Raw genomic sequence first — 22,875 nt, forward strand, 5'->3', positions numbered from 1 at the left:
GGGGCATGGTTGAATTTAACTTTAAAACCATTATAGTCTGTGATACCCAGCATTACAGTACCTGATAGGCACATAAATATTTGCTGGTAAACAAAGGAGGGAGGGAGAGAGAAAGAGAGGGAGGAAGGAAAAGAGAGAGAGAAAAAGAGAGAAGTGGGGAGAGAGGATGTGGAAGAATTAAGGAGAGACATAGTTTTGCTTTCAAGGAAAATAAAAATAGATCTATTCAAATGTATTTAAAAGTTTCCATCTTCATTATAAGATAGCATATGGTTGTTAAGCATGCAGATTCTCAGTCAGACTATGCGGTGGAAAAGAGAGCTCTGCTATTTTAGCTGTGGGCAAGTCGTCAGCACCTTCGCAAGTTCCATTGTTTTCATCAGTAAAGCGAGGCTAATAATAGTACTTACCGCCAAGTTTTTGGTGAAGATTCAATGTGAAATATAAGCGCTTTCCTCAGTCCCTGGCACCTAGTACGCTCTCAAATATATCAAGCCTTATGAATACTCATTTACCTGAGGATCAAAAAGAAAACAAGGACGTCCATTCTTCAACTGAAGTGCAAAATACTCTTCCTGATTGCCAGGCGATGCGGCAAAGACAATCAAACCTTCAGGCACCCTTGTTCGAAAGCTGGCCTTAATGCCTGGTGAGACAAGTGCAATCAGCAAATCAGTGCTGGGGTTTTGTTGATTCTTTCTGATAAATGTACATTTACTTTCATTATTATTTATGATGTAGTGAGTACAGTCAGGGATTTATACACAGCAATGTAGTGGGATAGTCCTAGCCATTTGGTTTTAAATATATCCTGTTATGAATGCCAACCTGTTCTTGGAAACTCAAGCCTGTACTCCCACTAATCAATATATAATGCACTTCCAATTTATGCAAAACTCATCAACATGAAAAGACATGTTGTCAACCCAAAATTGGACACTCAGAGTATCAATGTGAAAATATCAGAGCCATAAAAATAAATGGGTTTTTGACAGTGGGGCTTGTTTAAAATACTTAGGAGATTTAAAGAATCGGTCTAGTAATCAGTCTAGAAGCTAAAAACTAGAACGACCTGCTATGAAGAGGCCCATAGAGCCAGTTTTCTGAAACAGGATCCTATAACCAAATGGTCTGCAGCTTTCAGAATTTCAGGGTCTCCCTCACCCTTCAGATCACCTACTGCCTTAGACATACAATGCTCTTGTCTTAGAGGAATTTCCCCAGCTCACGAAGCAGGGGAAGCTTGCGATGGTCTACTAAGATGTCTTCCCACTATCCCCACATGGTCTCAACACATGGTATCCCACTCACTTGCAGCACCCTTCCTTGTGTGTAACACATTTTGCTTAATGTATTGAAACTGACAAAGACGTTTAAGAGATCTAGTCTTTGTTCTCAAAGAATTCCCATATTAGTTGGCAATAAAAAATGTGTCTTAACAGACAAATTGTATGATGAGAATCAAATAAGAGGTCAAGAACTTATTTGAGAATCCAAAACACCTCATGATCACAATATTAAATAATTAGTGAATACCGGTTCAAGTAGTCATACGGTCAATCAGAACTATGGAAGTTTGAAGGAGAGAGAGTTCCCTTCAAGCTAGCCTGGTAACCAAAGTCCTACATAGGTGGGGTTTTAATTTGAGTTCAACAGACTCGAACTACTGTAGGAATCATGTCTGACTCATCTTTCCACCCCTGGTTCATTACATGGCATCTAGGTGCATTTATTAAATCTTCTAAGAACCTGGAGGAGGAGAAGGCAGGGGAGAGGTGTATCAGTGACAAGGGGGAAGTTTTAGCATAGGTGTAGAGGCAGGAAAAGTAGTAGTCATTTTGTGAGTATCAGATTGCCATTTTTTTTAAAGATTTTTATTTATTTATTTGACAGACAGATCACAAGCAGGCAGAGAGGCAGGCAGAGAGAGAGAGAGGAGGAGGCAGGCTCCCCACTGAGCAGAGAACCCAATGCGGGGCTCGATCCCAAGACCCTGGGACCGTGACCCGAGCCAAAGGCAGAGGCCTTAACCCATTAAGCCACCCAGGTGCCCCCAGATTGCCATTTTTAATCTACGCAGCAGTAGAACATTAACATTTGTTGAGTACTCTGTTACACGGTAAAGAAGAAAAACTGACAAGCCAGTGCCTGATGTTAGGTTCTAGTTGAGGAAAAAGACAAAACAAAAACTTATTATGAGGTGTGATAAGTGATACAGAGACATAGATAAGATGTAATTTGATTCAAAGGGATTGAGGAAGGTTTCATTGAGAATATGAAGCTAGAGCTTGTTTCCCAAGAGTAGAAAGGCTTGGGGAAAACTACAAAAGGCTAAAGTATTGAGGAATGTTGGATGTCTGAGTGGGAGTTAAGAGGTGAATCTGGAAAGACAGGCAAGACCACATCTTAGCCATAGACTATCCAGCCCGAGAATCTGAATAGAAGACAAAGATGGAAAGGAGGTTGTGTGATAAGTGTCTTTAGAGTGAAAATTTTAATACCAGCAAAGGCAAGTCTGGAATGTGGACTTCAGACTTGCCAAAGAATCAACTCAATTTTTTTCCCAGCCTTCTTAGCTTCTACATCTTTGGCTTCTAGATTTTGTGCTTTGGGCCCCTTTAAACATACTTGTCCTACCTATTTGGATATTGCATTGACTCCCATTCCAATTATCTTCCTCCTGGCTGCTAGGATATTATGTCCTTGTTATCAAACTTGTACCTGGTCTATCCCAGCCTCTCTCTGAGCCACAGAATAAGATTGTTTGTCCCAACAAATCACTCCTTGGTATTCAAACTCATATGAACCCCTGCTACTAGCTCATCTCCTCTAATAAATTGACAGAAAAGGCTGAGCTTCCTGATTAGAATTTATCTTATAGACTAAAGGAAGGCATTAAACCTTGGGTGGAAGAAGGGAATAGGATGGTCAAAGTCAGGATTATGGTAACCAAACTAATGGGGGCATGTATAAAAGATACAGATGATTTAGCCACAGAGCAACCAGTTAGGATATCACTGTGTTTTGGGGGAATAAGTTGATAAAATTTTTCATTAAGAAGTGACAAGTAATGAGATGGATTGAAAGAATAGACTATATTTCAGAAGAAACTCATTAAGACATGTTGATATGAGGTGATGATGTGGGACAAAATGGTGAATTCTTTTCATCAATTACTAAGGGGAAATCATCATTATTAACAAATAAAAAGGTCAGGTAAAATTAGAAAATATGGGATTGAGGATTTAAGTTCAGTTTGGGGCACAATGTGTATTTATTAATGATGCAAAAACTATCCAACACTGGGAAACAAGAAACTAAATCTTAGAAGAGAAGATGGGGCCAGAAAATAAATTAGCAATTACCTGTCAAGAATCCATGTCTCTTTGAAGCAGAACATAGAAAAAGAAAAAGAGCTTTGGGGGAAATGACCCTCTTCCAACATTTAAGAAAAGAAAAGCAAAAGGAAATTAACAAAATTAGAACAAGGATAATAATACTGTAAAATGGAAGCCTAGGTAAGAGAGAACTTTAAGAAGGCAAAGTTAGGTAACCATGTAACACTTCCTGTAAGTCCAGAATAATTAGACCTAAAGAAAAGATTACAGAGCTGGTTAGACATAATCTTTTTCAATGGAATGGAATGGTCCAGACTCCAAATGACTGGGTTATAAGGATTGAGAGAATGGATGTGTAGGTAGTGGGTATGGAGCACTCATCACAAAAACCCGATAAAGAAAGAAATGGGAGGCAAAGAAATAAATTATTAGGGTAGACCAATCAGGGGAAAGAAGGAGGTATCTGCCAAAAAAACATAGTTGTGGCCAAAGTGTGGTCTACATTCTGACTAGAGAACAACTGTATTTCTACCAACTCTTCTTCTCTTAAGCTTCCCTCCTTTGGGTCTAGAGTATCTCTCTCCATCAGACATCTTATCTTCAAATTACCATTTTTTAAATTTTTATATATAGTATCAGATATTATAACTAAAACTATTGTTTTTAAATTAAACAACTGGAAAATTCTACCAAACATTCAAAGAAGAAAAAATACCTATTCTCCTGAAGCTGTTACAAAAAATAGAAGCAGAAGGAAAACCTCCAGACTCTTTTTACAAAGCCAGTATTACCCTGATCCCCAAACCAGGCAAAGACCCCATCAAAAAGGAGAATTTCAGACAAATGTCCCTGAGGAATATGGATGCCAAGATTCTCAACAAGGTCCTAGCTAATAAGATCCAACAGTACTTTAAAAAGACTATCCACCATGAGCAGGTGGGATTTATCCATGGGATGCAAGGGTGGTTCAACATTTGCAAATCAATCAATGTGATAGAACAAATCAATAAGAGGAGAGAGAAGAACCAAATGGTCCTCTCAATTGATGTAGAAAAAGCATTTGACAAAATACAGCATCCATTCTTGATTAAAATGCTTCAAAGTATAGGGATGGAGGGAACACTCTTCAACTTCATAAATCTGTCTAGGAAAAATGAATATAAACAAATATCATCCTCAGTGGGGAAAAGCTTACAGCCTTCCCTTTGAGATCAGGAAAATGACAAGGATACCTACTCTCACCACTGTTGTTCCACATAGTACTAGAAGACCTAGCAACAGACAACAAAAAGAAATAAAAGTATTCAAATTGGCAAAGAAGAAGTCAAACTCTCTCTCTTCACAGATGACATGATACTTTGTATGGAAAACCCAAAAGATTCCCCTCCCAAACTACTAGAACTCATACAGCAACTTAGTAATGTGGCAGGCTACAAAATCAATGTACAGAAATCAATTGCTTTCTTATACACTAGCAATGAAAATATAGAAATGGAAATTAGAGAATTGATTCCATTTACTCCAGCACCAAGAACCATAAGATACCTGGGAATAAACATAACCAAGGAGGTAAAGGATCTGTACTTGAGGAACTATAGAACATTCATGAAAGAAATGGAAGAAGACACAAGAAGATCGAAGCACATTCCATGTTCATGGATCAGAAGAGTAAATATTGTTAAAATGTCTATACTGCCTAGATCATCCTATACTTTCAATGCCATCCTGATCAAAATTCCACCAGCATCCATGTGCTAGAGGCACCTGTGTGGAAATAGACAGGATACTTGCAAATATAAGTATTTGAATGAGGGAAGAAATTAATAAAATTAATAATTGCTCAATCCAGAAATATAATTACTTGTTCTTAACTGATGGGAAATTTGATGAATGAAATGGAATCAGAGTAAGAATGACAAGAATATTTAGTTGAGTTATATGTGGGAATAAATCAACTAATATTATATGCCATGAGATAAGGAAGTACATATGTTTTTCAGACACATTTGTAAATTTTATACTTATATAACAAAGAAATGCACTTCTAGCCCAACTATAATATAATACCTTATATACAGAACAAGGAAAATTTCTTGTGAAAAGGGAGGATTTAGTATAATAAAGCACAATTTGATTTGATGTTGTATGGTCAACTTTCCTTTAGCTTTTTCAAATAATTCAGTCTTGTCATTTTTCTGCTTACATTACAAAGATTAATTTTTTGCATATATTCTATGAAGAAATTAATAATGCACACATCCATTGAGATGTCATGTTCTTGATAATATTGCTATAGATATAGGTAAGTCCTATCTTTTGAGCCCAATGCTTTACGTCATATGACCAATTTTTTAAATGAACTAAATTCACAAATAAATGTATTGGCATATACAACACTTTTGATGAATATATAAAATATTTCAAAGAGAATGTTATTGAATTTACCATGAGACAGACCGGTAAAATACCTAATTGTTTAACATAATCACACCCCCTTCTGCTGTAAGAAATTAAATATTTATATATCCCCATCCATTGATTTTAGGTTCAGCCTTGAGACTTCTGTTGGGAAAAAGAATGGAAACAGATATATTCTACACTGACAGAGCAGAAGCTTTAAATACAGCCTGTGATTGAACGTGACCCTTCTTCCTCTATGCGTCATGAATATGCTTTGATCCTGTCCCAAGAATAAGAGGATATGTGGCCTAGAGCCAAACAGTACCAAAGAATTTTTTTTACTTTTAAAGTTTGTATTAAGGAGCAATGTTGACTAAGATGAATAGAAGAATGAAAAGCATACATTTCTCACTTGCCTAAGAATTTACCTTTGTGATTTAAAAGAAAAAAAAACAGGAAAAAATCTAAGGTTCAGTATTTTTGTTTCAAGTTTCTGAAGAAATAATAGAATGTTCTTCTATCTCAATATTCATTCATTCATTCAAGAAATATTTAGGAAACACATACTTTGTACAGCTACTCATCTAGGCTATTAGGATACACATTAAGCTCCTTGCTCAACGGGGAGTTTGTTTCTCCTTCTCCCTCTCCCTCTGTGTGCTCTCTCTCTCTCTCAGATAAATAAATGAATCTTTTGAAAAATAGAGTAAAATACCCATATATCCATGGCCTAGCATTTTAAGAAAATCTAAAAATCCAAGATTTAGCTGGAAATATTTAACTTTATATAAATGTTTATATAACTTTAAACATTTAATCATAAAAACAATACAGTTACAAGGCCATGGAATCGGCAAAACATTCTTGAACAGTGAGGTAAACTATAATAGAAAGGGAATGGATGGTTAATTATACTGTATCAAAATTAAGAACTTTTGTCTAACAAAAGGCATGAATAGGAGAGTGAAAAGGCAACTAACATTGTAGGAGCAGATATTTACAACACATATTTCTGGTAACAGATGAATATCCAGAATATATCCTACAAATCAACAAGAAAAAGGAAAACAATCCATTAGAAAATTGAGGCGGGAGGGGCACCTGGGTGGGTCATTCAGTTGTGTCTGTCTTCCCCTCAGGTCATGATCTCAGGGTCCTGGGATCAAGCCCCACATCAGGCTCCCTGCTCAGTGGCAGAGTCTGCTTCTCCTTCTCCCTTTGCCTCTCTTCCCTGCTCATGCTCTTTCTCTCTCTCTCTCTCTCTGAAATAAATAAATAAAATAAATCTTTTTTTTAAAAATGGGGACAATGAGCTTTTCAAGAAATATGATATTCAAATCACTAATCAACACAGAAAAGATGCTCAGGATCATTAGTCATCAGAGAAATGCCAAATAAAATGCAATACCATTAAATGTCCACTAGAATGGCTGAAATGAAATAGAAAACAGTAAGTATAGCCAAATATGTAGAGCAACTGGAATGCTCATAAACTACTGGCAGGAGTGGAAGTCACTACAACACATTGAAAAACTATCTGTCACTATGTATAAGTTATCCGTATATCTTCTAAATATAGGCACACCTTCTGATCTAGCCATTCCACCCCAAGGTGTATGTTCCCCCCAAATTCATAGGTTCAGAAATAGATACAAGGGCATCTATACCAATACTTTTCATTATAGATGAAAATGGAATATACACAAATTCCCATTAATTGTGGAAAGGACAAATACTTGGGATATGATATAGCGACGATAATGAAGAAACCACAGCGTCATGCACTAGTTGCATCAACCTTTCCAAGAGAATATACTGTTTAATCTCAACTACATCAAGTTTAAAATCAGGCAAATTAAATCAATGGTGTCAGAAGTCAGGATGGTGGTAACACTGGTTGAGATGCAGAACAGCGCACAATGCAGAACTTCTGGGGGTCCCATATGTTTTATTAATACTCCGGGTGCTGGTTACACGGGGCTGGTCAGTTTTTGAAATTCGACAACCTATGCACTAATGACTTTTGCACTTTTCTGTATGTATGTTAAACTTTAATACGAAAGTTTGCCAAAAATTAATAAATTATCGGGCTACCTAAAAATTAAAATGCTATAGAACTATAGGAACTGAAAGTGAAAGCTTTAGCTTCTATTTCTTATAGCAAAGGCAGTACTGTGACAAATATATTCTCTTATTGTTCTAAGCTATAAGATAATGTCCAGTTGATGATGGTAAACATTGAAAAATTATCCAAGTTTTTATAAATATCACTCTACCTATCACCTCTCAAAAGTCAATAATTAATCCACATGCTTTTAAATAGTGTTAATGAGGGGCGCCTGGGTGGCTCAGTGGGTTAAGCCTCTGCCTTCGGCCCAGGTCATGATCTCAGGGTCCTGGGGTCGAGCCCCGCATCAGGCTCTCTGCTTAGCAGAGAAGCTCTGCTTCTCCCTATCTCTCTGCCTGCCTCTCTGCCTACTTGTGATCTCTCTGTGTCAAATAAATAAATAAAATCTTAAAAAAAAAGTAGTGTGAATGACCATTTCCTTAAACTCTGGCCCACAGTGGACATTTCAAAATCTGAGATGCAAAGAATGAGAACGCAATGTGGTTTCAGTTCATTTTTTAATTCATGGTGGTGAGATTTCTCATCTATATCTTCATAATGATATTTACATCAACCATTAAAAAAAAGCCCTGTATTTTCCTGGGAGATATACAAACAAATGTCTTTTGCCCAATTTCAAAGACTTCATTTATTTATTTCTACTTGCTTTCTTCAAGTTCTTTTATATATTGTGGATCCCCCTGTGTTATAAATCATCATTCTCTGTCTTCTAGATTGCTGTGATTATTTTCCCTAACTGATCTTCCTTTTGCCATCATAGCTCCATGACCACCCCCTCCAACCAATATACACATGAACATAAACACACACTATAGCCTATTCTAAAATAATACCTAAAGTGTGAGCCCATCAAAAGACAATTCTGGGGGTGCCTGGATAGCTTAGTGAGTTGAGCATCTGACTCTTGATTTCAGATCAGGTCATGATCCACATGGTCAGCCCCCCTTCCAGCTCTGTGCTAAGTGAAGAGTCTGTTTGTCTCTTTCTTGGCTCCTCCCCACTCTTGCTTTCTCTCTTTCTATCTCTCACTCTCTTTAAAATAAATAAATTTATAAAATCTTATTAAGAAAAAAAAAAGACAGTTCTGGTCATATCCGTCTTCTTGGTAATCACTGAAGACATCCTGTCTTACTCCAGGTAAAAGTGAGAGTCACCACAATAGTCTACTACATCCTAAATAATCCAGTTTCCACTATGTTTTTCACTTCCTATTATATTTCTTTTCCCTTTTTATACTCTGAGTACATTAGCCAATTGTTCTTCCCCTTGCCTAGAAATATCTTTCCCAGGTATCTCTGCATGGTTTCCTACCTCATCTTCCATAGGTCTTTTTATCAGATCCCAACTTTACTAATTGGCTGGTTAAGACTGGTCTATTAACAATTCTTACCACCCCTCTCCTTTAGCTGTTTCTATGGCACCATCTACTCCAGTATTCTCTTCAATTAATTAATTAATTAATCAATCAGAATATTAATTAAAGAGACTGAGCATGCCCACAAGTTGGGTGGGAGGAGGAGTAGAGGGAGGAGAGAGAGAGAGAGAATTTTTTTTTTTAAGATTTTATTTATTTATTTGGCAGATAGAGATCACAAGTAGGCAGAGACGCAGGCAGAGAGAGAGGGGGAAGCAGGCTCCCCGCTGAGCAGAAAGCCTGATGTAGGGCTTGATCCCAGGACCCTGGGATCATGACCTGAGCTGAAGGCAGAGGCTCTAACCTGCTGAGCCACCTAGGCGTCCTAGAGAGAATCTTAAGCAGACTCCCTGCTGAGCATGGAGTCCAACCCTGAGCTCAATAACTGGCTGCTGAGATTACAACCTGAGTCAAAACCAACAGTTGGATGCTCGACCAACTGAGCCACCCAGGGGCCCCTGTTAAGGTATTGTGTTTTGAAGCCACCTTTAAAAGTTCTTTTAAAAATTTAATTGTTTATTACTAATATATTTGATCAATTTTATTTATATTGACTTACTATACTGCAACTTTCTGAATTTGTCTTATTCTAGCACTTGTTTAGAGATTAAACATACATACATAACCATGTTAAAATACAAATAAAGACGTTTTCCTTTCCAATATTTCCAATATTTCACTATTACGGGTATGAGCTATAGGATAATTTGTAGCAGTCATTCATCTAATGGAGAAAGTTTCCCCTTTATTCCTATTTTGCTGAAAGTTTTCATTATAAGTAGGTGTTAAGTTTTGTCAGATGCTTTCCACATCTATTGATAGGTTATAATACTTTGTTCTATTTACTCTATTAATGTGGGAAAAAGTATTGATTGATCTTTGAAAACAGTTCAAAATCACATCCCTCCTTATGCTGGTCTCCACCTCCAATAATCTTGCAAGCCAAATTTGGGCTTTGTTATCTGCTTCTATTCCACTGATACCTGATAATATCTTAATTATTTCTTGTTTCTTATTACTTAGGTTTACTTTTTTACTAGAGTTTTTAATAAGAAACTTGGAAAAGCTTGGATCTTTTTCTCCTAAGATAATTACTTAATCTATATATTTCTCTCTGAACACTACTTTAACTGCATTCCAAAAGCTGATACGTTGTACTTTTGTTTTTATAAAATTTTCAACTTTTAAAGTTTCCCTTGTGATTTTTTTTTGATTCATGGATTATTTAGAAATGAGTTGATTTTTAAATAACTAAATTTTTTTAAATGGTTACTCATATGCATTCTTAACTTATAATGTTCTACCACAAATTAATATTCTATCACTTCATATGCAAGATCTCAATGGCAGCATAGTTCCATATTCCATCTTCCACTCTGGTGGTAGTTTTGTCATAAATTTTACTTTATATATATGTGAAGTGCAGAATACATTTATATTTTTGCTTCTGCCAGTCAATTATCATTTAAAGAAATCAAAAAAATATTTTTTTCTTTATTTTTTCATTAGCTATGAGTTCCTATCTTGTATTATTTTCCTTTAGCCTGAAAAAAAATTTTAGCATTAGTTGTAGTTTAAAACTTCTCATGAAGTATTAACTCAGTTATTGTTTATCTTAAAATGTTTCCCAACTTGATATTTGAATAATATTTTCACTGAATACAGAATTCAGGTTGGCTTTTGTTATTGTTTTCAGAGACATTCTATTACCTCTAGTCTTTATTACAGAAAATGAAATGTTAGCTGTCATTCTTTTCATTGAATATATGCTATGTCTTTTTTTACCTTTAGCTGGTTTACTTTTTAAAAATTTTTTGTTTTTAGTAATCTGACTATAATATACCAAAGATGTGGATTTCTTTGTATTTATCCTGTTTGGAATTCCCTGAGCTTCTCTTATCAGTAGGTTGCTGTTTTATCATAAAATATGAAAATTTGTCAATAGTTATTTCCTCAAATATTTTTTCCTGTGTATTTTCTTTCTTTCTTCCTAAATCCCTCCTCTCCATGTATGTTAGAACTCCTGATATTATCCCACAGGTTACTGATCCTCTTTTTATTTTTTCAATCTTTTTTCTCTTTGTTTTTATTTATTTCATAACTATCTGTGTTCAAACTCATTAACCTTTTGTTCTGCACTGTCTGCTGTTAAACCCATCCAATAAAGATTTTGTTACATATTTTTACTTCTCAAATGTAGTTTTATTTTATTCTTTCTAGAGCTACCATATATCTTCTAAAATCCTCAGTTTCTTCCTCTACTCTATGCCACTTTGCCTTTAAATCCTTTAAAATATTTATAATAGTTGTTATAATTTTTTTGCATTCTAATTTCAATAATTTAGTCATCTGATAATATACCTCTGTTGACTGTGTTGAACTAAAATTGGGGTTTATTTAGACTCAATTTACCTGTGATTAACCCCTCTCAAAATGACTAGTGATGTTACCATTTTTATTTTGCCTCTATTTAAGCAGGGAGAATATTGGTTTGAAATTATAGCTATTTTTGGCTCATGTTTGGATTACATTCCTTCATCATTCCAGAATCCAATCACTGCAAGAATTCATAAGAGTCCATTTCTAGACCATTTCAATAGGCACATTCTTGAAAAAAATATGAGTTAGGCTATAGTAGGATCTGGGGCTTGATCTGGGGGTTATTGTTTTTGCATTTGGACCTCTTCTAGATACAATTTCATCTCACAAGGACACACCGTTGTCTAAAACACAGCTGATTTCTCCTTGATCCTGAAAATTCTCCCTATATAAATCAGGCTTACTTCCCTGAGGTCAAGTACCCACCCCCAGATATGGAAAGTTCCACAGTTCTCTGATCATCTATAAGGCATTCATTTCTTCCCAAAATTCAGTTCATCCAGGGTTTTCTGCATTACCTGCTCTTTGACAGCCTCATAGAAAACTGTGGTATTTATTTAGCCTAGGTTCTTTTCATCATGGGATTGAAAGTCTTTCTTACTCATCTGTATCCAAATTGGAAGCACAGGTTCTCATTAATTTTATAAGAGATTTTGTAGGAATATGAAAGCAACAGCTGTACATATGGCTTGAATATAGTCAACCTGTAGACAGTCCTGTTATTTACATGTTTTTATGGGATTTTATAGGAGACAATACTATTAAAAACAAGTGACTATTTGATCACATTAAGCCAAAAGAAGTATCAAGCCCAAGTGCTGAGATGAGGATGAAGAAGGTTCAAATCTGGTGTTATCACAACTCTCCTTCAGATGCATAGTATAACCAGAACAATTGATCCGAGAGTTAAGGATATGGCAGTCAACACATTTCCCAAGTCTTGCTAGGAACCATAGGAGGTAAATAGGTGCAACTTAAGCTAGAGTTACTTATCTCTGATATAAACCACATTGTTCAACTCACGTTCAATAAAAACAATTCTAACACAAGAAGCAGGAAGACATGACTCTTGGTTTTAAAAAATCTACTGAAGGTAAAAGATGCTTTATTAGACAAGTATATTAAATTGGTCAAAGCTTTACAAACAACTATGAAAAATTACACAAATTAGGGGCACGTGGGTGGCTCAGTGGGTTAAAGCCTCTGCCTTCAGCTCAGGTCATGATCCCAGAGTCCCGGGATAGAGTCCCACATCGGGCTCTCTGCTCAGCGAGGAGCCTCCTTCCTTATTCTCTCTCTGCCTGCTTCTCTGCCTACTTGTGATCTCTGTCAAATAAATAAATAAAATCTTTAAAAAGAAAAGAAAAGAAAAACTACACAAATTAAACATGCTAATGCAACAGTCAAGGTATATTTGTCAGGAAATTAACTGGGGTATGGAGAAAGAACTCTTGATGGGTAAATTCCTAAAATTAAAGTAAAACTCCTCACATAAAATTGGGATAATTTATTACATATTTTCTTATCCTTGTTCTCATAAAGAAAACAGAAATCTCTTCGTTTCATTATCAAATATCCCTTATGCTTCATTTCCACGCAAGCCAATGGATTGGAGATGGATTTCTAGCAGCCTATTTGGTACATCAGGGAATGTAAAACTTCAGTTTCATATATAAGCAACTATTGCTATATAGCTTAATTTGAATTATGCAAATAAATTCTAAATTGGAAAAGGTTTTTCTTTTTACTTGGCTGCCATTAGGTGGTGCTAAAAATGTCTCCATTAATAAAATATTTATGGTAACCAGCCCTACAAATACATGAATAACAAAATCCTTACTGACTATACTTGACAAAATGACAATTGAAAACTAATCTGAAAGTATTATAAATGCTCTGGGTTTAACCCCTGAATAGCTAACTCTTTTATCAAAATGCTAAAATTTTACCTTATTCATTTAAACATATTATTTCTTCATTTTTTAAATTAAATGTTCATCAGCCATGACCTTGAAAGAACTTGGGAAACACTAGATCAACATTCTAAAAACTACCTTGGAAGTATAGATTAGGATAAAACGTAGGGGAATGCTATAGAGAAAAAAAAAAAAAGAGTAGAGTTTTACTGTGTGGGAAGTTTTGAAAAAATGTAGTTAATTGCTGTCTTTATAAACCAAAGAAAGCTCGCTTTCATCTTTCAAATAATCCTCTGTTACCTCCTAAGAACAATTAAAAACTGTGACTATTGTTACTATTATAAGCACTAATCACTCATTATAATCTCCAAATGATAGAGATACAAGGAAACAGTATCACCAGATAGTTTTTGAAACATACCCACACCAGAGCTCTCATTTCCCGCACAGAACAGGCCTCAGGTTCTTCCTCTTAAATGCAGCTGTTGGATTAAGTAATCTCTACAATCTTGCAGTAGTATGTGAATTTATAAATTAATCAATTGGAATGCCTTCTCATTTCTGATTTTATTGCAAGAAGACTTCTCAAGTTGCTTCATTTCTTTTCCACACCTCATCTAAAGTCTTGCAACCATTGTTAGGCAAAATATTTTCAGTATAATGAAGAGATATGGCCAGGCGAAACTGGGAGATACCATCTGGCATTAGATTAAAATGGGGATCTTATTCTAATTTCAATTTGCATTTTTAGGATGACTACTGAAGTTGAATTTCTTTCAACACAGTTCTTCATTTGGGTATTTCCAAAATTCTTTGCCAGTTTTTCTTTGGAAGTTGGATCGTTTGCCTGTATTACTATTTTGTAAGTGCTCTTCTCTTATTAAAGGTTTTCATTTCACCGTCTATCATAGCCATTTACTTTTTAAAAATAGATTATCTTCTAAATGTTATTTTTAATATAAAAATTTAATTTTTATATTAATTTCAATAAATATTTTTAATTTAAAACATTTATGTTTTAAAGTATGTTTTTTTCAATAGTGGTATCTCCCTCACTTTGCTTTTATAATTAGGTCCCTGAATTCAAAAATTATTACTTCTTTGTATTTTTTCTTTTCATTTCCCATATTTTTATGTTTAACATTATATTCTATTTATGATCTATTTTGACATATAGTGTGAGACCAGGATATATTCTAGGTATTTTCTTTGACATTTAAAAACTGGCTAGATAATGCATTCCCTGAGGCAGGAAATTCGTGCTATTTACTTCTGCGTTTTCCCCACCTTAAACAACAGCTGGCACTTAATAGATGCTCAAAAATATTTGCTCAATAAATGTTTACTGACTGAAATCCATCTGTAGCATATTAAAGTCTATTCTCTTGAGTTCGTCTCCATGCTTTCTATTGTGTTCCACTGATACATTTTTGTAATAATAAAATACCATATTATTATTCCATAATATTTCTAATATCCGACAACTTATTCTTCCTCTCAGTATCCTTCTTTTCTATTACCAACTACCCTTCAATTTATTCACTTTTAAAATTAACACTAAAATAATTATGTTTGTTTGCTCTTTTCCTTAAATTGATCCTGTACATGTCTTTTTAAGTTTATACAAAATTATGTATGTTTTATTGTGATTATGAATAAGATCACCTTTAGATTTGTAACTGCAGATTCATAGAAAAGTTTTTGTACATTTATTTTTAATTAACCATCTTATCATAATATTAAAATCACTTGTAATATGTTCAGGGGTTCTCTTCCTTTTTTAGGTATACACCTACATTTTCTGGAAAACAAACAAACAAACAAACAATAATTCTGTCTACTCCTTTCCAATAATGATACTTCTTATTTCTGTTTCAGCACATGGGCTATAATTTCTAGACAATATTAAATAGCAGTATAGGTGATAATCATCATTTACTGTTCCTGACTTAATAGGAATTGATATAATTTTTTACCCATTAAGTAGTATGGTGACTCTTGGTTTTTCCAATCATCTATTATTCCAGGTACCTATGCTTCTAGTAGATTTCACATGCTTTTATACTTTCTCTCAACATACATTTCTTGAACTGATATTCTGTGGAAGGCAGGCAGAGCAAACATGACTATGATGCATCTCAAAAAGGAAGAAAAAATAGTCAAACAATGTTTTCCAGAAGAAATGTTTCAGAAGACTATGGAGAAATGGAATTCCCCATAGAGGGAACCACCAACACAAACACTCTTATTATCAAAAGCAATCAACAGGTCCAAAGTTATAAAAGGCAACAAATATCACCAAGGAACTGCTCAAATGGTTTCATCTTCTGAATAGCTTTAACCTTAATTTCAAATATATAACTACAATCTTACATTACATGAAGTTTTAGGTAAAAAATTGATATAGTTAGGTAGATCTGTTTACATAGATCTCTCTATATATATGTCTGTCCATCCACCCATCTCCAGATTATACCCCCAAACTGCCCTCATATCAAAATATTTATATAATCATTAACACAAAATCATAATTTCACAAGGAAAAATATGAGAAGAGTGCTAATCTTAATCAGATCCTCTCACCAGCATCCAATGATTATAAATTGTTATCTGTCTTTTTTTTTTTTTTTTTTTTTTATTAGCAAGGGGAACTTCTTTATTTTTTTTTTTTTTTAATTTTTTTATTTTTATAAACATATATTTTTATCCCCAGGGGTACAGGTCTGTGAATCACCAGGTTTACACACTTCACAGCACTCACCAAATCACATACCCTCCCCAATGTCCATAATCCCACCCCCTTCTCCCAAACCCCCTCCCCCCGGCAACCCTCAGTTTGTTTTGTGAGATTAAGAGTCACTTATGGTTTGTCTCCCTCCCAATCCCATCTTGTTTCATTTATTCTTCTACCCACTTAAGCCTCCATGTTGCATCACCACTTCCTCATATCAGGGAGATCATATGATAGTTGTCTTTCTCTGCTTGACTTATTTCGCTAAGCATGATACGCTCTAGTTCCATCCATGTTGTTGCAAATGGCAAGATTTCATTTCTTTTGATGGCTGCATAGTATTCCATTGTGTATATATACCACATCTTCTTGATCCATTCATCTGTTGATGGACATCTAGGTTCTTTCCATAGTTTGGCTACTGTGGACATTGCTGCTATAAACATTCGGGTGCATGTGTCCCTTTGGATCACTACATTTGTATCTTTAGGGTAAATACCCAATAGTGCAATTGCTGGGTCATAGGGCAGTTCTATTTTCAACATTTTGAGGAACCTCCATGCTGTTTTCCAGAGTGGCTGCACCAGCTTGCATTCCCACCAACAGTGTAGGAGGGTTCCCCTTTCTCCGCATCCTCGCCAGCATCTGTCATTTCCTGACTTGTTGATTTTAGCCATTCTGACTGGTGTGAGGTGATATCTCATTGTGGTTTTGATTTGTATTTCCCTGATGCCGAGTGATATGGAGCACTTTTTCATGTGTCTGTTGGCCATCTGGATGTCTTCTTTGCAGAAATGTCTGTTCATGTCTTCTGCCCATTTCTTGATTGGATTATTTGTTCTTTGGGTGTTGAGTTTGCTAAGTTCTTTATAGATTCTGGACACTAGTCCTTTATCTGATATGTCGTTTGCAAATATCTTCTCCCATTCTGTCAGTTGTCTTTTGATTTTGTTAACTGTTTCCTTTGCTGTGCAAAAGCTTTTGATCTTGATGAAATCCCAGTAGTTCATTTTTTCCCTTGCTTCCCTTGCCTTTTGCGTTGTTCCTAGGAGGATGTTGCTGCGGCAGAGGTCGAAGAGGTTGCTGCCCGTGTTCTCAAGGATTTTGATGGATTCCTTTCGTACATTGAGGTCCTTCATCCATTTTGAGTCTATTTTTGTGTGTGGTGTAAGGAAATGGTCCAATTTCATTTTTCTGCATGTGGCTGTCCAATTTTCCCAGCACCATTTATTGAAAAGGCTGTCTTTTTTCCATTGGACATTCTTTCCTGCTTTGTCGAAGATTAGTTGACCATAGATTTGAGGGTCTATTTCTGGGCTCTCTATTCTGTTCCATTGATCTATGTGTCTGTTTTTGTGCCAGTACCATGGTGTCTTGATGATGACAGCTTTGTAATAGAGCTTGAAGTCCGGAATTGTGATGCCACCAACGTTGGCTTTCTTTTTCAATATCCCTTTGGCTATTCGAGGTCTTTTCTGGTTCCATATAAATTTTAGAATTATTTGTTCCATTTCTTTGAAAAAGATGGATGGTACTTTGATAGGAATTGCATTAAATGTGTAGATTGCTTTAGGTAGCATAGACATTTTCACAATATTTATTCTTCCAATCCAGGAGCATGGAACATTTTTCCATTTCTTTGTGTCTTCCTCAATTTCTTTCATGAGTACTTTATAGTTTTCTGAGTATAGATTCTGTGTCTCTTTGGTTAGGTTTATTCCTAGGTATCTTATGGTTTTGGATGCAATTGTAAATGGGATTGACTCCTTAATATCTCTTTCTTCTGTCTTGCTGTTGGTGTAGAGAAATGCAACTGATTTCTGTGCATTGATTTTATATCCTGACACTTTACTGAATTCCTGTATAAGTTCTAGCAGTTTTGGAGTGCATTCTTTTGGGTTTTCCACATATAGTATCATATCATCTGCGAAGAGTGATAATTTGACTTCTTCTTTGCCGATTTGGATGCCTTTAATTTCCTTTTGTTGTCTGATTGCTGAGGCTAGGACCTCTAGTACAATGTTGAATAGCAGTGGTGATAATGGACATCCCTGCCGTGTTCCTGACCTTAGCGGAAAAGCTTTCAGTTTTTCTCCATTGAGAATGATATTTGCGGTGGGTTTTTCATAGATGGCTTTGATGATATTGAGGTATGTGCCCTCTATCCCTACACTTTGAAGAGTTTTGATCAGGAAGGGATGTTGTACTTTGTCAAATGCTTTTTCAGCATCTATTGAGAGTATCATATGGTTCTTGTTCTTTCTTTTATTGATGTGTTGTATCACATTGACTGATTTGCGGATGTTGAACCAACCTTGCAGCCCTGGAATAAATCCCACTTGGTCGTGGTGAATAATCTTTTTAATGTACTGTTGAATCCTATTGGCTAGTATTTTGTTGAGTATTTTCGCATCTGTGTTCATCAAGGATATCGGTCTATAGCTCTCTTTTTTGGTGGGATCCTTGTCTGGTTTTGGGATCAAGGTGATGCTGGCCTCATAAAATGAGTTTGGAAGTTTTCCTTCCATTTCTATTTTTTGGAACAGTTTCAGGAGAATAGGAATTAGTTCTTCTTTAAATGTTTGGTAGAATTCCCCCGGAAAGCCGTCTGGCCCTGGGCTTTTGTTTGTTTGGAGATTTTTAATGACTGTTTCAATCTCCTTACTGGTTATGGGTCTGTTCAGGCTTTCTATTTCTTCCTGGTTCAGTTGTGGTAGTTTATATGTTTCTAGGAATGCATCCATTTCTTCCAGATTGTCAAATTTATTGCCGTAGAGTTGCTCATAGTATGTTCTTATAATAGTTTGTATTTCTTTGGTGTTAGTTGTGATCTCTCCTCTTTCATTCATGATTTTATTTATTTGGGTCCTTTCTCTTTTCTTTTTGATAAGTCGGGCCAAGGGGTTTATCAATTTTATTAATTCTTTCAAAGAACCAGCTCCTAGTTTCGTTGATTTGTTCTATTGTTTTTTTGGTTTCTATTTCATTGATTTCTGCTCTGATCTTTATGATTTCTCTTCTCCTGCTGGGCTTAGGGTTTCTTTCTTGTTCTTTCTCCAGCTCCTTTAGGTGTAGGGTTAGGTTGTGTACCTGAGACCTTTCTTGTTTCTTGAGAAAGGCTTGTACCGCTATATATTTTCCTCTCAGGACTGCCTTTGTTGTGTCCCACAGATTTTGAACCGTTGTGTTTTCATTATCATTTGTTTCCATGATTTTTTTCAATTCTTCTTTAATTTCCCGGTTGACCCATTCATTCTTTAGAAGGATACTGTTTAGTCTCCATGTATTTGGGTTCTTTCCAAACTTCCTTTTGTGGTTGAGTTCTAGCTTTAGAGCATTGTGGTCTGAAAATATGCAGGGAATGATCCCAATCTTTTGATACCAGTTGAGTCCTGATTTAGGACCAAGGATGTGATCTATTCTGGAGAATGTTCCATGTGCACTAGAGAAGAATGTGTATTCTGTTGCTTTGGGATGAAATATTCTGAATATATCTGTGATGTCCATCTGGTCCAGTGTGTCATTTAAGGCCTTTATTTCCTTGCTGATCTTTTGCTTGGATGACCTGTCCATTTCAGTGAGGGGAGTATTAAAGTCCCCTACTATCATTGTATTATTGTTGATGTGTTTCTTTGATTTTGTTATTAATTGGTTTATATAGTTGGCTGCCCCCATATTGGGGGCATAGATATTTAAAATTGTTAAATCTTCTTGTTGGACAGACCCTTTGAGTATGATATAGTGTCCTTCCTCATCTCTTATTATAGTCTTTGGCTTAAAATCTAATTGATCTGATATAAGGATTGCCACTCCTGCTTTCTTCTGATGTCCATTAGCATGGTAAATTCTTTTCCACCCCCTCACTTTAAATCTGGAGGTGTCTTCGGGCTTAAAATGTGTTTCTTGGAGGCAACATATAGATGGGTTTTGTTTTTTTATCCATTCTGATACCCTGTGTCTTTTGACAGGGGCATTTAGCCCATTCACATTCAGGGTAACTATTGAGAGATATGAATTTAGTGCCATTGTATTGCCTGTAAGGTGACTGTTACTGTATATGGTCTCTGTTCCTTTCTGATCTACCACTTGTAGGCTCTCTCTTTGCTTAGAGGACCCCTTTCAATATTTCCTGTAGAGCTGGTTTGGTATTTGCAAATTCTTTCAGTTGTTGTTTGTCCTGGAAGCTTTTAATCTCTCCTTCTATTTTCAATGATAGCCTAGCTGGATATAGTATTCTTGGCTGCATGTTTTTTTCTCGTTTAGTGCTCTGAAAATATCATGCCAGCTCTTTCTGGCCTGCCAGGTCTCTGTGGATAAGTCAGCTGCCAATCTAATATTTTTACCATTGTATGTTACAGACTTCTTTTCCCGGGCTGCTTTCAGGATTTTCTCTTTGTCATTGAGACTTGTAAATTTTACTATTAGGTGACGAGGTGTGGGGCCTATTCTTATTGATTTTGAGGGGCATTCTCTGAACCTCCTGAATTTTGATGCTCGTTCCCTTTGCCATATTGGGGAAATTCTCCCCAATAATTCTCTCCAGTATACCTTCTGCTCCCCTCTCACTTCTTCTTCTTCTTCTGGAATCCCAATTATTCTAATGTTGTTTCGTCTTATGGTGTCACTTATCTCTCGAATTCTCCCCTCGTGGTCCAGTAGCTGTTTGTCCCTCTTTTGATCAGCTTCTTTATTCTCTGTCATTTGGTCTTCTATATCACTAATTCTGTCTTCTGCCTCATTTATCCTAGCAGTGAGAGCCTCCATTTTTGATTGCACCTCATTAATAGCTTTTTTGATTTCAACTTGGTTAGATTTTAGTTCTTTTATTTCTCCAGAAAGGGCTTTTATATCTCTCGAGAGGGTTTCTCTAATATCTTCCATGCCTTTTTCGAGCCCGGCTAGAACCTTGAGAATTGTCATTCTGAACTCTAGATCTGACATATTACCGATGTCTGTATTGATTAGGTCCCTAGCCTTCGGTACTGCCTCTTGTTCTTTTTTTTGTGTTGAATTTTTCCGTCTTGTCATTTTGTCCAGATAAGAGTAAATGAAGGGGCAAGTAAAATACTAAAAGGGTGGCAACAACCCCAGGAAAATATGCTTTAACCAAATTAGAAGAGATCCAAAATCGTGAGTGGGGAGAAAGGGGTGTCTTTTTAATATATACTATATATATTCAAGTCCAATTATCTTAGCTATATTTTATCTATTATATAAACCTTCTCCACTTTTGAGCACATTTTAGAGAACTGCTGTGTATATAAGTCATGATAATCTAAAATGTATATTGAATGCTATTAAATGACAACTGAATTGTGAATTATAATCTACTCATAATAATTATTTTATAGAGCAGAATAAAGAAAATTCAGCAAATATTTTGTTTCCTAAGATAAAAAATATTTTTTACCTTGGTATCTTGTAAGATGGGAAGTATTTTAACAAGTGACTCTAGCAAATGAAGTGTTTAAGCTTAGGTTAGGAATATATTAGCAATAAATAAATAAATAGAAGATATTAGCTATGAAAGTGTCTTTTAATAAAATGAATTTGTATCATTACTTTTCCTTTCTAAAAATACAAAAGAAGTTTTTAGACCTATATCTATAATGTATATAAGTTCTATTTTCACATTTTATACCTCAAAAAAGATCTAGGTGCATCAATGTATATACATATATAATTCATAGACATAGTTGCACATTTACATGTATACATATATACATACATACTCAAATTTCTATTGATTCATATTGAATAAAATGGTTTTCAAAATTTTTTTTTAAATATACTAAGTATATTAAATGTACTAAAATATTCTGTTATATTTTATAAAACAAGCCTTGTGGAGAAATCACCAAATTCTTCTCACTTGCAGCGTTACCACAATTACTGAATAACCTTGATCTTGCAATGATTTCAGTGTCTTTTACGTCAAGTCCAATGGTTGAAAGTTTCCAATGACCCCCAGCACCATTAAAGAAAGTTGCTTTGGGGTTTCTACACCCAATCTCTCTAGTGACAACCTCAGTATATCCAAAGCAATTGGAGCAATATGAAAATATATTTCAGACTCCTTTGAAGCAAAATAGTATCGCAGAAATGGAATAAAATAAGAACAAATTTTGTTTCACTTTCAAACAATATACTGTTCGTTCAAAATGAAGCCAAAATGTCTTTTTTTTTTTTAAAGATCTTATTTAATTTGACAGAGAGAGATTACAAGTAGGCAGAGAGGCAGGCAGAGAGAGAGAGAGAGAGGGAGAAGCAGACCCCCCGCTGAGCGGAGAGCCCGATATGGGGCTCAACCAGGACCCTGAGACCATGACCTGAGCTGAAGGCAGAGGCTTACCCCACAGGTGCCCCAAAATGTCTACTTCTGACTGTGATCCTACATTTTGAAGATAATGTTATAATCATTTCATGATTCTAATATGATAGAATTCTATGTGTCAGAGTAAGGGAGTCTACGATGAAGAGCTGGCTGTACTTTCAACATTTTAACAAACGTAAAACAAAATCAGGACTCCCAAGGACTCCTCCAAAGGATTTATGAGTCTCTGATAGAT

At 35.5% G+C, this 22,875-nt stretch overlaps 1 protein-coding gene across 1 annotated transcript in view; it reads right to left on the bottom strand.

Moving 5' to 3' along the window:
* The window catches only part of USH2A (usherin), a 681,643-nt gene that overhangs the window by 425,257 nt on the left and 233,511 nt on the right, over nt 1–22,875 (bottom strand). The window contains exon 21 of the mRNA XM_045081155.1: nt 516–646. Coding sequence (XP_044937090.1) covers nt 516–646 — 131 coding nt within the window. The remainder of the gene's footprint in view (nt 1–515; nt 647–22,875) is intronic.

The sequence above is a fragment of the Mustela putorius genome, unplaced genomic scaffold (assembly GCF_011764305.1).
Source record: "Mustela putorius furo isolate JIRA1106 unplaced genomic scaffold, ASM1176430v1.1 tig00000508_pilon_pilon_pilon, whole genome shotgun sequence".
Lineage (NCBI taxonomy): Eukaryota > Metazoa > Chordata > Mammalia > Carnivora > Mustelidae > Mustela > Mustela putorius.